The sequence below is a fragment of the Topomyia yanbarensis genome, chromosome 3, assembly GCF_030247195.1.
Source record: "Topomyia yanbarensis strain Yona2022 chromosome 3, ASM3024719v1, whole genome shotgun sequence".
Lineage (NCBI taxonomy): Eukaryota > Metazoa > Arthropoda > Insecta > Diptera > Culicidae > Topomyia > Topomyia yanbarensis.
The window spans coordinates 318,252,153-318,269,116 of NC_080672.1; the positions used below are offsets into that span (position 1 = coordinate 318,252,153).

Sequence of the window (16,964 nt, forward strand, 5' to 3'; positions counted from 1 at the left end):
TCTTCAATACTGAGAGACGGTATTCTAGACTGCCACACTGCGCTGAAAACCAAGCTAGTTCGGGATAATCTGAATAGCACGTTTCGAATCAGTACTATGCGAAGCGCGCGAGTATATAGAACCATGTCATAAGAGGCAGTATGCCTAATCGCCGGAATTTACTTAACTGAGGATAAGAAATGGTACCAACAGAAGTGGCTGAGAGGTTTGATGGTGATGGCGAGAGCTGACTCGATGACCAGATGATAGCAGGATTGGAATATCGCAGAGAACGGAAGCTGAATCTACCAGCTAAATTCGAAAGTGTCTTTGTGAACGAATAGAAAACATGGAGAGATAGACTTTCGCCTAAGGCAATTTCTATCAGGACAAAGCTGCTCCAAAAAGTATCTGCATCGGTTCGGGCACACACATTCACCTTACCACAGAGAACAGACGTCCATCTTCAGCATTCAACTTGTGTAAAATCTGTAACGGTTTCGAAGGTAGTTGGGATATCCAAACCAGGTGCGCTACTGTCGCCATGTTTTTTTTTTGTGGCTGAGTTTGACAGAATTGACAGCTGTTATTCCTATACCCAGTCAGTCCGGAACCGGTCCGGACTTCCAGCATGAATTCCAGCTCAAATGCATCAACCGATAGTGTTGGAATCGGTTGTTTTCTTTGAGCAAGATTCCATACTGAATCCATTCAGGATTTCGAACCGGTTCCGGAATGGATTTGACGTATAGTTGGGATAGGTTGGTGTGGCGGCGCTAGTGTTTATCGTATATTAATTCAAATGTTTACACACGTTTTTTAAATATTTTTGTTCGATCATGGATGTCTGTTCTCTGTGACCTTACTGTCTAAAGTGTGAGTGTGTGGAGGAAACGCCGGAGTACGTGGTTTTGGCGCTGATTAGAGAAATTGCGAAGGAAGTTGCCGGTTATACATAAAGAGAATGACTTGGAAGATATGTGTAACGACGTAAAGGACGTGAAATACCGTCAATAGAAAAGTCGCTCAGATACCCAGTCAAACCATTCGGAATCCTGAATGGAATACCAAATTTCAGAACAAATGCAACAACCGATTCCGATACCGATTGAGTCGGAATCGCATTTGAGTTGGAATCCATGCTGACTCCATTCAGAATTCCGAACCGGTTCCGGAATGAGATCAACGAATCAGTGACCAGAGCTGACAGTTCGAATAAGCGCATACTACCGGTCGCCCCGTGGATTAGAGTAGATCCATCGCAGGGGACTAGTAGTTCACGTCGATGGGCCACTAACGGGTCGTCGTTGCGTTAGTGTACCGGACGCCACGCTTCATCCGGAATCGCCTCCTTAGTAACAATTAACTTTATAGCCATTCATAAAACTTAGATGGCACTTGTAGCGTGCTATAACACTCAAATCGTAGGCCGTAGGCCGAATAATTAATGGCTTTGTGAGGTACCATGCACTTATATGCACTTCACCCTATTACAGGCCAGTCTCTTAAAGCTAAAGTTTAAAATTACTATAAAAACACACTTTTAGAATGGTCAACCTGTGAGTGGTATGAGGCTTGGGGTTCTATTCTCGAAGACGTAAAAAATTCGTCGAAAATTTTATTATTTCAAGCACAATTCGATTTTAATGTGAAATACATTACACACATACTTCTGACGAGCTTATCAATAAAACATAACTAATGTATGAAATTGCACTGACATGATTTTGACAGCGATTTTCACATGCGACAAGCGGACGTTGCTGGAATTTTAATTACTTCGCCTTTTCCAATGCACTTCTATAGAGCTCTGCTCATTTATTCTTCACCTTCGTTCTGTTGCTGTTTTGTTCCTGGCTACTCAATGAACGGGTGCGAGCTTGGAGTTGGAAAGAAAATAATAAATATCGACATATTTTTTCACGCGCCAGAAGAACGTTAACATGCAATAAGCATGTAACCATGCTTACAACACGAGAGCGAGCAACAAACTGCAACAGCGACAGGCGAATCTGGCACATAACTACATAAATTTCCGTTTGCTTTTCCACTGGTCTTTTTCTTTAGAACAGCGGTTCATACAGCATATTTCGAATATCTGCTATCGAGACGAAACTTTGCAGGTATGGTAGCTTGAGGTTTTATTTCTGGGTAATTTACGAGAGGATTTTATATATTGCGGTTTATTGCATTTTGGGTAGATGTTTAAAAAAATCCATGAAGAATTTCTAGAACATCAGATCAGTATCAGTATTAAATTAACAGTTGCTAGATTTATCTCACTTTTTCGTACTATTGATCTTTTAAATTTAGCGGTATATTTGCAACTTTAATCAAGCTGATAAAAATATGAATAAACCTATTTTCCTTTTGGCCGTTACTACCTCAATCTGGAACAGTCACCAAGATGCTAATACATGCCTTAATTTTCGAAGCAAACAAAAATTTCATGATCCACTACTTTACCCTACAGCAGCCAAGCGGTAAAATTTCGAATGCGACTACAAATGATTCCGAGCTGCGTTTCGATGTGAATTCAGTGATTTCAGCATCCCATTGATCACATCGCGTCCAACGGGAGCACCAGCTGGCTAATACCGGGGGAACCGCAAACCGGTAGCGCTCAGCAGCCAAATGGAAGAGCAATAAAATTCATTATCTCGGAAGACGCTTCGACATGATTTTTGTTCTCACAGTTTGCCTCTGCTGGTGCTAAATGGATCCGAATTGAAGTTTCGCATGAAGCAGGAAGCAGGGAGACGAAGGTGCGAAGCTTGTAAATTTAACTCTTCCGTGCCTGTGTAGCCTTGTAGCTGTCTCTGTCGTGGGGAGCAGTCACCATCGCCACACCGCATCGGGGGCATTCGCGTGTAACATGAGCAGACAAATTATGCACATAATCTGGAGAATATCTCGAAATTTATCATTCCTTCGTCACCACCATCACCGTCAGAGTGCAGTGGTTAGTGGTCCGCCGTCGCATAATTCCAGGGATGCATGCGATGGCTATCGTGCAATCCTGATGCAGCAGAGCAATTGCATAGCGACAACAAACAGCAATGAAGATGTGACGGGTAAGTTGAAGTGTAGATCTTGATAGCATGATCATTGTCAAGGAGAACTTCAACTGGGGAGGCGCAAAACTATTAGGTGAACTTGTCGTGATCCAGTGGCGGCGCTAGAGGAGATCGAAAGGGGCTTCCATCCCGAGCGGCTAATTTAGAGGGGGGTGCATTCTGCTTAACACATTCTAATTCGATTTTTTAGTAATTTAGTTTAAGTTTGGTCATACCCCGATGTAAACCAACTATCTGGGGCTAGGTGACATTCTAAAATTTAAAATATCTCCTGTGCAACAAAACTATGTATGGTATGCACGCTTTTAACTTTTTTATTACTAGATGGATTTTAACAGTTATGTGTCCAACAAAAAAACACCTTTAACAGGCCAACGAGGGTACCCGGGTACCCACAAATTGAAATGCTCATAACTATGGCTTCTTTTAACCGATTTGGACGTTTTTAGATATTTTGGATTCTGAAACTCGTCCACTTTTTGATTCTGTACAATAGAACTGCAATAATGGATCTGGTTTTTGGTAATCTGGATTTTCCGGAGTAATGTTCCAGTACTAGGATATGATTTGTAAATTTTAATAATGTACTAGCAATATGAGTATCAAAACTCTTCAAATTGTCTCGGATGTCTGTTTTTTATTGCTACGGGAACTACGGAACGGCAATTTGAAAAATGGAATTGGAATGGAATAGCCACTCACGAACCCACGGGAACCTGCTCCGGAATGTCCGTTCCGGGGTCAAATCACCAAATGGTTCCAAAACCACGAGATACAGCCTACTGATGCAATTCCAAGAATTTTGATACCCATATTGCTAGTATTCCATTGAAGTTCGCAAATAGTACCCCAGCACTGGAACCTGTTTCCGGAAACCCGGATTCCCGGAAACCGAATGAAGTAACCCGCTTCATTTTTAGCAAGTCCAAAGGTAGATGAGTTCCTGAATCCAAAACGGCCAAAAGTATCGAAATCGGTTGGATATTACCTTAGTTACGGGCATTTTAGTTTTGTGGGTACCCACGTCGGCCTGTTACGTAGTAAAAAAATTCAGGAACCCCTCCTCACCCCCCCCCCCCCCCCTTACTATATTAACAATATTATTATCCCAAAAGCTTGACTTAGTGAAGTTCTAAGATGTCACAAAGTTTCAATTTCCAGCTATGGATAAAATATAGGAATTTAATTAATTGAAACTTAAAAAGGTACCCGGGTACCGCGTCGGACACACAACGGTTAATCAGTTATACACCAGCAGATTCAGAAACGCCTAACTTAAATATTAGTAATAATTTAATATCGGTGCAATAAAAGTAGTCTCTTAAAAATGGTAAAATTGAAAAATTCACGAACAAAGGAAAAAAGATGGGTGGGTAATGTCAGAGACATAACCGGAGTGAAGTAGAATACACTTTAGGCTGTTAATACGAATGCTACCAATTTGACTATCTTTGATAGGTTGTATTTAAACCAGCTACTTCATTATTTCTAATGGAAATACCGAAATATCGGTACACGTGCATCGAAACCTAAAATATTCGAACATATTTATCCTCATATGGTAACCCTGAAAGGAGCATTTAATGAGAGTGAAACAATTCATTTGGCAACAGCAGAAAATCTGATACACTTGTACCGTTATTTCGCTATGTCCATTAGAAACGCCGAAATAACTTATTTTAATAAAACCTTTCAGAAATTAGTAAAAATTGTAGCATTCGTATTAACAACTTAAAATGTATGCTACATCATTTCGGTAATGTTCGGACCTACCCATCTTTCTAATCTAAACAGAAAAATTGTTTTGAAATCCCAATAATTTCATGACCTAAGGCGATTTAAAGCTACACTTTTGTGAAATCCCGGCAAAAAACACAATTACGTCTTTGTCCAACGAGCTTTCTGTTCCGTTGTTGTAGTGAATTATGCCCCCTTGATGTGGTGAAGTTTACCCCCGCAAAAGTGTGTTTTGTCTTGCCCGTTTTTCAAAGTGTAATTTATAGTGATTTTGAAACATTGAAAATTTTACATGTTTTTTAACATTTTGCAAAGCGTTATGATGGCGATTACAGGGGGAAATGTTGGTTGAATGATACTTATTAGATTCTTCCAATTAATGTTCTATAGCTAAACTATGATCATATTTCCTTAGAGGGCGCGTTTTACCCCATGGTTTTATGGATCGTTATTTAACTGTGTTTATAGCATGATGATACGTGAAACTTTTTTTCAGTTTGATCCGGAGACCGAATATTTTAAGTTTCCCCTGGTAGTGTAAAATGCTCTATAAACTTGTAAATAAACTTTCCGAAGTAACTTACTTGTATCAAATCATCAACAGAAAATCATAATATCAGCATCCAATAAGCCAATACCATCTTCTTTACACAATGAAACAACCAGTGCTTATCTAATAGTTAATCGCAATCGCACTACCGCTTGCCAGAGGAAAACACACCCCAAAACACAAAAAACAAAAACGCAAAACACAGGAAAACAAAGGGCCAGGGATGCCAGGTCATATATCTGTACGCAGCCTATTTAGCAGTATGTGTAAATCTGTGTTAAGGAAAACGTCCTAATTTTTCATTATTCGTTTTGTTCGAGGCAAAAATTGAGCGCTAGGTAAAAAATTAAGAAATCTATGCTAGTCTGTGCATTATAGCAGAAAACTGTGGAGATCTGTTCATTAAAGCTGAAAACTGCGGAAATCTGCGCAGATTTAAAAACCTGTGCAGAGCATTGAAAATCTGTGAAACACAATTAATCTGTGTATCTGGCATCCCTGTAAAGAGCACACGCTAGTTACAACTTCATTGTATACACCATAGCGCACTCTGAAACGCGCACCGTGGTGAATTTATCTGTACACGCACCTAACGCCACATATAATTTACAGAGCAAGAGAGCGCGGTTCTCTCACCAAACCAACCCATCGCCAATCCATTTATTCAGCTCCAAAAGATAGAGCTTTCTGCTTTTTCTGTGGTGTGTCATCATTGTACCTTCCGCGTATGCATGAAACTGGCACTCTCGTGCAGCATTATAATGGAATGCTATCCTGGCGGCAGCCATGAGATGTATCACCTACCACCGAAGAATGCGAGCTGACATGAAAGGCAGCAGCTGCTACGCTTACAACGTCAGAACACAAACTAACGATTTTTTCTTATGTTCCCTTTTTATACGTGTCGCCGCTCATTCGATGGAAAAGAGGCAGTCCTAGCATTGCTACTTGAGCGTACTGTACCGACCAATCATGGATCAGATAATTACTACTTTCATAAAATCCATTATTTCCGTTATTTTTAGTAATTCCTACAGAATTGGATACAATATTTGTTGTGTAATATGACCGGCTGCTGTCCGGCCTTACAGGTTCCTAGTGAACTCACTTCCCGGACGCGGAACAAGTAGCGAAATCAGCGCGAAAAGAACTGGGTTTCGGACGGTTCCAAAAACGCACTTTACTCGTCGAATTCTCAGTGATGTGAATAATTCTCGTTTTCGTTTCCTTTCCTACCTTCATTACATGTTGGATGTGACCGTGTGTGAGTATGTTTCATTTTCAGCTGTCATGTTTAAGCGGAGGCAAGGTAAGTATATTCTAGGTGAGCATATTTTACATAGGTTTTGTATATTTATATTTTAGGTTTTGTTTCAGGTAAGTTGAGTTGGTTTCATCAAGGTAAGTATGCAGTAGGTATCAAGTTTCGCAACAATATTGTTGTACATATTTCCAATCAGATAGCGCAATAATCTTCTTTTTCCATTCAGTACAATGACAGATATTCACGTTCAAAAATATTCCCCGGGTGGGAGATTTCTGTTCCCATCGTTCCTGCTTTCTAACACGGAGCTGCACAAATTAATCCACGGGGATAAATCCTAATAATCACCTTCTCTCCCGGTGTTGACATACAGTCTGCGGACATCTGACATGTGGACTTACTGAAACCGACTGAAATGTCAATTCTTTCTGATCAAGATTTGCAACTCGGTGCATGAAATTAGCGGGAATCATTCAGAAACGAGCTTCAGTCAGATGATTTGAAATCGGTTTTTTCGTGTGTGTGTGTGTGTGTGTGTGTGTGTGTGTGTGTGTGTGTGTGTGTGTGCTATTTTACATCCATCAGGAATGAAAATGATGGTCTCTGCTAGTAGCACATATCGACACAAATTGATTTATCCACCAGTCGTGTACAGAACACAACTATTTCTTGGTATTGTACAGCCAAGCAACCAAGCACGAAAAACAAATCTGCAGCGGACCTATATTTAAAACTTTTCATCATTTAAGTGTTCGGTTAGTGCACCATATTGACGGCTCTGACCGAGATGAGCTGAAAATTTTCACCATTTTCGGTAGTTTTTGAAAGATTTTTTAAAACACAGTATTTTCGGTATTAATGCATGTTATACATACTCCAAATTTTAATACTACATTGCGGAACATATTTTCGAAAAAAAATTGCCTTTAACCTCAAATCATTCTATTAAGTATGATGGAAGTTATTAACGTTCAAAATCTGACACGACTGCCACAGCCGATATTCTGAAACGGGACCCCCATATTGAAACGTTAGAAGTATTCTAGTTCAAAATTTCCATCAACTATTTCAGACAGAGCCGTTAATAGGAAGCACCAAAGTAGCTCAATCAAACAAGTGTGGAATGAGAGTGAGTTTACGATCCAATATTATCCTTACTATCCTTGGTTCTTTTTTAAATGAAACGACGGCGCCACCGATGCACAGTGGCTCAAAACAGCGTTTTGAGGTACTTAATTCATCGGAGTCAAAACTGTTCATATTAGCCATTTCACATATTCTACAATGTTTGTGTATGTAAAAAGCGCCATCTTTAGGTAATATTATTTTTTTTTTAATTGATCATAGTAGGCTACAGAAAATTTAACTTTTGAACCGAAAAAGCGCTTGGCTGTCTTCGACAAAGTTGTAGAGGAGAGTATTTCTATAAATTTTGCAGAAAACATGTTGCCTCTGTCACTCATAATAATAGAGTTATGAGAAGTTCTCTATAGCGAACTCCTTTTTCTATTTTTACTTACAACTTTTTTATTTCTGATTTTTCTCATTAACAATGTTCTAAGGTATTTTTTATCATCATAAAACACACAACTTTTCCAAAGAGACCAGATAGCTGTGAATGCAGTGTAAAGATCAATTATTCTAATTGGACTAGGTTTCACCTACCAAACGAAGCTAAAATTGAAGCACCCGTTCAAAAGTTATACACTTTTGAAAACTTTATGTCTGGCCCTCCTGAAGTTGCGTGAATGGCTCACTGGACGAGTAGGCGCTGGTGTTCAAAGACGCTTTCGCTTGATTTCCTGAGTGACGCGCACTCTGTGTAGTAACGCGTCTGTCGGAAGGTTAACACTGATATTGAATGATTTTCCAACGGGTGACATACAATTTCATCTCGGTCCAGATTATCATAGGCATGTTAGCTTCAGGGCAAAAAACATGATGTATAAAATTTCTGCCTTCACCACAGTCTGAAATATTTGAAAATATCCAGCCGGTTAATGCAGCAATTATATGGAAAATGTGTATCTTTTACTTCTTTATCCATAACCTGAAACTAAAATTCATACGGTATAAACCGGACCGAGATGAAATTGTATATCACCCATTGGAAAATCATTCAATATCAGTGTTGACCTTCCGGTAGACGCACTAGTGCGATGTAGATAGGTCTTTTCGATGCGTGTGTTGGACATGAAGGAGAGATTATGCTTTTGTTAGTTGAAATTCGGAAACCTACGGACCCAGCGCGCTTACGAACCGCATTTATGGTTGCCTGCAGTTTTATCCGTATTCTGCCAGTTATTTTACCGACTACCAATAGCACTATATCATCTGCATAAACAAACAGGAACACTGCTTTCGGGAGAACCGCGAAAAGAGGTTGCATGATCATCAAGAAGAGCGTGTCGGTCATGGGGAACTCCATTTTTCGCGATGAAAACATCTGGTGTACTACCCCCAATACCGACTCGGAAGTTGCGATTTTCGAAGAATCGTTGGATGTAGTATCCAATATTTCACTGTATTCCCCAGTTATGGAGCTGTCGATGAACTCCCTCACGCCACATAGTATTGTAAGCTTTGTCGATATCAAGTGCTGCGCTGTCGGTTTGGAGTCCACCCTTCATTGATTGCCCGAGAATTTCTCCAAGAGATCCAAGGTATGTCCCGGTTCCCATACCCTTTTGAAATGCGAACTGGCGCTGGTCCAGAAGGTTTCGTCGCTCTAGGATCGTGACTAGTCTGCGATTAAACATTCGCTCAAAAGTTTTTTCGACAAAAGTTTGAAGACTGGTGGGTCTGAAGTCTTTAGGAGATCTCTTCCCTTGCGTTCGTTTTGGAATCGGTAAGACGAGCGCAGTTTGCCACGACCCTGGAAGTGGTGCGCCTTCTCATACACGGTTGAAACCATCCAGCAACGCCCTCTTGCCCTCGGGTGGCAAGTGTTTGAGTAGTGGGTACCTCGGCCAGAGAACGGTCTGGTCCAATCCTAGCTAGAGTTGGGATCGAAAATACTCTGGTGACATTTCGATCAACCTCTTGCATTTGATGAATTCCTGTGGCAGGGAGTCCATTGCTGAAACCGAGGCGAAATAGCGGCTGAGTACGTTATTTCGCCTGGTTAGGTCATCACGGCACCGTTAATCTCAAGTGTTAAACCGTTGTGTTTTCGCTTGCCACCTACAGCATTCACTCTCCTCCAAATTTCCTCCGTTGATGAGTTCGGGTGAATTCCGTCGAGGAACTCGACCCAGCTGGATGCCGTACTGCGTACTTCGAAATTCAACCAGCCTTTTCTCCCAGAGGATGTGGTCGGTTGGTGTTTTACGCAGTGCTGGTAGCTTTAGTTACATCAGCTCCCCACCAGTACACTGCTGGGAGGCCTTTCACTAGTCGTAGGAGTACATAACTCTGCAGATTTACTTATTATTTCCGACAGCTCGTTGGGGGAGTATTTCTTGTTCCCGTCGAAATGATTGAGGAAGTTTTCCTCAAAAACATTCCAGTCAGCTTCTTTGTGTAGCCAGTTTCTACGTCGTGACGCCATTGGAGGTGCTACAAACAGAGAACAAACATCCATGATCGAACAAATATATTTAAAAAAACTTGTGTAAACATTTGAATTAATATACGTTAAAACACTAGCGCCGCCACATCAGCTATCCCAACTAACTGTCAAACCTATTCCGGAACCGGTTCGGAATCCTGAATGGATTCAATGTGAATTCCAGCACAATACAAACAACCGATTCCGACTCAATCGGTTGATGCATTTGAGCTGAAATCCATACTGAATCCACTCAGAATTCCGAACCGGTTCCAGAATGATTTGACTGGGTAGAGGTATAACCGCTGTCAATTCAGTCGAACTCAGCCACTAAAAAAACATGACCACAGTAGCTCACCTGGTGGAGATATCCCAACTACCTTAAAAACGTTAGGGAATTTACACAAGTTGAATGCTGAAGATGAACGTCTGTTCTCTGTGCTTGTAGTATATTTCTATTTCTATAGGAAAATGGTAGCAACCGCACAAAACTCCGAGTACTGACCGCAGGCATTCCCGGACCATACCACTGGAACATATGCTTAAACCAATCGACGATGCTGTTCGCCCTCTTATGAACTTTGGGCTGCCGTCGTTCAAAATAACGGCTTCGTTGTTTTCAACCACTTGGAGGATGCTATGACCTAGTTGGTTGGGGCGGTTGGAGCTCCAGGTATTGTGGTGTGCATTCATGTCTCATAATCAAGAAAGGGTGTTGTAGTTGACGAATAAGATGGTCCAATTGCAATTTGTAATTTTGTTTATTGAGGGCTTTAACAATGTGGTCATTCGCCCGAGATCGTCCAATTTCGAGCCTACTTGTTCAACTTCTTGTGGGATGTAAACAGATATAGTGCTCGGGGTAGGGAACGTGATTCTTTTAGCAACTACTATTAACTCGGTGTGCAGGAGAATCTTCTCGGCTCGTACGTCCTCAGCCCTAGCTGTGATAGCGATTGGTTCGGCTGGTAAGCGATATGTGTTCCTGTCAAGGGGTCATTTTTGGGCTTGACAACGAAGGGTAGCTGTAAATGATGAGCGAATACGTGAACTCTGATGTTAGTGATGAGTTGATCGTGGTGCGCCCTGGGAAAAGAATGGGGGCAGCAATAGGGACGTTGCACAGATTGACGCGAGATCGACTTACGCGGAGGGGAGCCGGGCTCCCCGTGCCAGCAGCCGTCCAAGGCCCAAGGCTCATCAGTGGGTACTGGTACATCCCAGGTCAGGACCAGCACGAGGGAATAGGCTTTTACTCCTAATGGGCTGATTTTCCGCTGAGTGACTGGAAGTCTCTACTTGCTGACTGTTAAATGTCATATTCTTCGAAGTTGGGGAAATATTGTCGGTGCTGCGTTAAATCTGGTGGTAATTCATGATGACTAGTGCTTTTCTGTTTTTTGGTTTTTTTTATTTTGATTATAGAGGTTTTAACCTTAGGGTCATTCGCCTCTTTCCGGGTTAGAGAAATCTCTTTTGGAAAAATCTCTAACCCTATGTGCGGGGTTGGGAATCGAACCCAGGTGAGCTGCGTACAAGGCAATCGATTTACCAACTACGCTATGCCCGTCCCCAATTTTTGGTTCTTTTATTACTGCTACGCTTGTCTTTGGGCTATGTCCGCTTGGTGGGTGCGGTGCAGTACTGGACGTAGTCTTTGAAGGCAACTGAATGATGGTTCTCGGCGAAAAATGGTCGCCGGTGACGAAGGACAGAGTAGCTGGTGTGTTCATCATTGTGTTAATGTTTCCCATTCGGATGCCTTCCTTGTCTGGTGCTTAAAGCAGCAGGGTAACGGGTGCCAGGAGCACCTGGCGATCCGGCTGGAACATCGACCAGGCGACTGTTGTATCGAGATCATCGGGGATGAAAGGTCGTTTTACTTGTTAATGGCAACCGTATGTTGTTTCTGATTTGGTGTACAGAGGACAGTCCATCCCGTGCGGCTTTTTCCTAAAGTCGCTTGACTGGTTATGGTGCTATGTTTGTTTATTGGATATTTCCGGCGCTTTCGTTGGCCGTCTTTTCTGTTGGTTTCAGGCTGTTGGTGAACGTCTTGTGTTTTTGTTCGGTGTAATCTTTCACTTTCCCTGTAATTAGTTTTGGAGCAGTAGTTTATTCAGGCAGTTTTGGTATACCACTTTTTGAGTGCAGACTCTTGATCCATGCCCAACCTTTCCATATCGGAAGCACTGCATTTACTTTTTTGTTATTCTTCTTATTTCGATCACGTTTTACTCCCTTAACTTACTCAGCATCATATCGGTACCTATAGTTATGGTATCTAGGTCGTGTATTACCCCTTGTGCGTTGTTCAAACTTGATTGGCAATCCATTAGTTTGTCGACTTTTAGCAGATTATGGTATACTTTCCTAGATGAGGTTTGGAGTACATATTGTGTACCTCTCGCCTCTTTAGCCGCCGAAATAATCTTCGTTTGTTCGATACCCAGCGCTTTTTTTAGCGTGTGATAGACAATCAATGGATCTGCTGGCAATTTTCCAATGTTGCCGTCGACGTCACGAACTACATGTAGCAGAAGGGTTTACTGGTCGATAACGTCGCCGGTATTCATGTAAAGCGATATTGCATGACTAGCTGGCGGCACACCCCGCTGGGAATCAACGGTCAGTATACCAATTAACATTTTAACAACGTCATTCGTCATTCGCCTTTTTTGGAAATAATATAAATTTTCAAATTAATGCAGTTCAAAAAACAAAAAAGCGAAGATTATTACGATCGTCTATCCTGGGCACACTGCTTACTGTTGCGCGAGATCTTTCTCGGTGGCGAATCGTTATTGCCATTATTCGCATTAGCGTATGTTCCTTGTTGGTTGTTCTGCCTGCCCTCTCCCTCGTTTTCATGTACTTAGTTATCGCTAGAGCAGCTTTGGTTTTCACTGTTGGTTGTTTGTTTATGCTTCTTGTGTTTCTGAGAACCTTTGTGTATCCGTCTTCTTTTTTTATTGCTCCTGCGCTAGGTGTACTGGACATTGGCTTAGAGGAAACGTAAACATCGTTTGACGGGCTGTCTGTTGTTTAGCATTGGAATGCTCTTTGGCAGTGTGTGTTGTATTAGATCAGTGGGTCGTATGCCGACAGGGAAGAAGAACGAATAACGCGCGCATATCCGTCATACAAATTAAAACTTTCGGTTCAGTTAATGCTTATTTCAGGCTGTTCAAAATTATTTTACATTATTTTCACAAATAAAATAGTTTACTGTTGTAGCCTCGGTTTGTTAATTACGCTCGAATTATTTTTTCGAGACTATTTTGTTGTTAATTCCTTTTGCTAGATTTCCTTCTGTCAAAATTATTTGTCAAAAATCCAATTGAGTTTTAAGACGCTATTTTCCGTGAAGTTCAAGTTCCAAGCTTAACAAAAATCAAAAATATGTTAATGGTCATTGAAGTATAATTAAGAAGCAACACTCCCGATGGCCGGCTGTCCGGAGCTCAAGTTGCACGATTAAAATTTTTGGTAATCGATCGCGAACGACTTTCGTGCATATAGCTAAGATCATATTGATCTTGATTCCCTTTCTTACTAACACAATTCCTTTCCCGTTATGCTCTTGGAGATGCAGAGGTAATCTAGGTCTCTATCTAGCGAGTGTCGAACTAACATTCCTTCCCTTACTCGGTAGAACAGCATTGGTCGTGATAGGCGTCGTTATTGACCATTTTTATGAAAGTTTTGAGTAAGTGTAAGTGAGAATGATTTGCTCCTCCCAAGCATTTTTTTTTTTTGGTTTATTCACTCATTCGGTCAATCACGAAGTGCAACTAGTTTACCTAAGCTAAGATAATCTGCCTATTTAATATTTTATAGACAATGAACTTATTCAAACTTAGCTTTCCATTCGAAAAATTGTCCCTATTTCACATTTTAGAACATCTCTCCAAAAAAGAGCTCGTAGTAATTCAGGCAATTGTTTTATTTGATACTAGCTAATATCCATCGCGCGTTGCTGTGATTTTCTACGAAATAGGAGGAAAACACAAATTGTTCCGAAGTGCCATCTAGTAGATAATCCCCAACCAATAGCACACAAACACGCTCCATAACAAATGCATACTATGTATAAATTTTGACGGTAATTGGTGAAACCGTTTGGGAGCCTATAAATCATATACATACAAACATTGACTTTTATATTATTTTATTTGATATTGATGTAATTTGACAACTATGGGACCTCGGCTTAGCGAAAAGTTACAAGATCCCTTTTCCACAATTTTCCAAAAGTCCTCATGATGGTTAAAACAATCTTCATGTACTGATCAGACAATATTCTTCCAAAAACATTTTGCACACTATTAAAGTAAATTAATCAGCAACAATATTTTTTCCAATCCAATTAATTGCGGTTGGGTGAAGGGTGGGGGTTTAACCTCCATACCCCCCGGCTAAGCCACTAAATAGAACGAGTAGACAGTTCTCTAACTAATGTATTCAAATGGGTAGGATGAATACAGGAGCTAAGATGAATTAGGGCACAGTAACCCTATTAGTTTCACTTCAGCTGCCACTTTCATACTACAAGATCATGAACAAATGGGTTTCAAAAATTCTGATAAATAGTTCGCAAAATCGAGCTATAGTCAGTTTTGACCTCCACTCTCGCCCTTTGTGCTCAGCAGTGCGTGATTGCCTTACACGCCAGGCACAGTTAATCCATACTGATTGTGCAATTAGTATTTAAATAACTTCGAGCTGTTCTCATAATACATAACACTAACAAAAATCCCGTATTAAATGTAAAACCCTCGTGTTTGATCGAAGTAAATTTAGAACGAACATGAAGAAATTGTGATCATCAACCCATGTAGCCAACATTTGCAGAATACACTACTCTGCACAAACGACTTCCAACAGAATAAAATGTATTGTTTTTTTGGCAAAAGAGATCTGTGGATTTAATAAATTTTAACCAAAAACAACAAGCTTCAAAAATCCCCATGTAAAATCAACAGACCCTGACAATGAGGTTGTGATTTACATCTAATTATCCCTCAAGTTCAACAATTTGTTCATTGCAAATGATATTATTAGCATACAATTTAGGAACAAGCAGACATCTTTCAACACGTTTGTTGTTGTCCATCAACAATTATGTATGCATCGGCATCCGGCTGTTTGTCCGTCCACCCCACAGGAATGCTTAATTGAACTTAATTGTGCATGTAAAGCGTGTTATTTATGTGTTTATTGTTTATGCATTTTTCGGGTGTCATTTTGATCTCCGAGGTGTTTTGCCTTCGTTAGTGTTGAATTTTCTTATTTTTACATAATTACTGAATATCATCGCACGGGCTTTCCCTCTGTGTTCCGACCTGCCCAAACCTTGCACTGCACCCAATTTCCGTTCAACAACTTCTCATTACTCCAACATCTAAATTAATTAGCTAAATTAGATTAGTCAATGTTTCGCATTTTTATGCGAGTCTGGACCGTTATTTATTTCCCTTGAAGCCTACCGTAGACACATGTACTCACTTTGTGTAGTCGGTTTTGCAGTAGATCTGCCGCTCCTTTAGAAAACAGGACGGCTGGCGATCGAGCGGGGTATGACAGATGCAGCAGCGAAGGCACGCAGAGTGCCACGAGCAGCCGCCGACGTCTAGCAGGTACTTGTCTGAGATGGGCTCACCGCATGCCGTGCAGGAGCGTAGTTCTTTCTGGAAAGGGATCGGATTTGGAAATTTATATTTTTTTGAGTTAAATGATGAATTCTGTAATGGACAAGGATTGACTTATTCTATTCGTTACCATCATCGGTCGGTGAATTGCTTTAATTTTTAACTTTCTTTTTCAATTTATCATAAACTTTGTGTTAAATATTCGATAATTTAAAACGGGTATGTTTTCAATTATCTTATCTTCATAAAGACGTTTTATCTAATCCTCTAACGTCAATGTAGTCTAGACCGCTAATGATCCTCGCTCCTCACCTGAATGTCACACTTCGAAAAGTATACAATAACCTCACGGAAACAGGCCAATCCCCTCCTCGAGAAAGCACTCAATTACATTATTCATACTTTTATATTTCCACTAACTTTGGCATGCCCACAACGACAATCACTTCAAAAAGTCATAAACTCGGAACAGGAACGTTGACGCACAATCGCCCTCCTGGGGTGCATCTTCAGCGGCGTAGACTGGCTGGAGTGCACCTTTTTGCAGCGCAATTCCAAGCATTTTCGGCCATCCGATGATAAATGGTAGGTAGGCTGGATGCTTCCACCGATCGAGAAGGGAGTGTGAGGGCATATAGGTACCTACCTAACCACAGATAAAAGTGTGGCTTTTCTGGTTATTCAAAACCGTTTAAACATTCGAACAGCAGAGGGTGATTTTCAACAATGTAATGGGTTTTTCGAGGTGTCTGTCAGAGCATTGTTAAACCGTGAACAAGGGGCTGAATTTGTCTGACAGTCGCACTTGGTACACATGATTGTTGTCGGTTCTGTTGAAGATTTACGAACATTATCGGTGTTAGGTTGTGTCAGTTCCAAAAGGTAAGCGAAAATTCGGGTAAATAAATTTAGCAAGGGAATGAGCAGCTGTAACCTGGCGCTAGAGTCAGTAGTTTCAATTGATTTATTGCTTATGGTCACATTGATGTGATGGTTTTTGAAGTATGCCCCTTTCAAATTAGCAGCTGATCATTTAATGCTATGTAAATAGTTCAAATAGCTTGTTTTTGCTTATTATTTTATTTGAGTATCTCCAAAATTCGAATACATTGATTACTTGTGCTAGTGGTTGTAGTATTATTCAGTAGACCATCGC

At 40.8% G+C, this 16,964-nt stretch overlaps 1 protein-coding gene across 1 annotated transcript in view; it reads right to left on the minus strand.

Annotated features, from left to right (window-relative positions):
- Positions 1 to 16,964, minus strand: part of LOC131693404 (LIM/homeobox protein Awh-like) — a 94,767-nt gene that overhangs the window by 17,548 nt on the left and 60,255 nt on the right. The window contains exon 2 of the mRNA XM_058981181.1: positions 15,666 to 15,847. Within this exon, the coding sequence (XP_058837164.1) occupies positions 15,666 to 15,847 (182 nt within the window). The remainder of the gene's footprint in view (positions 1 to 15,665; positions 15,848 to 16,964) is intronic.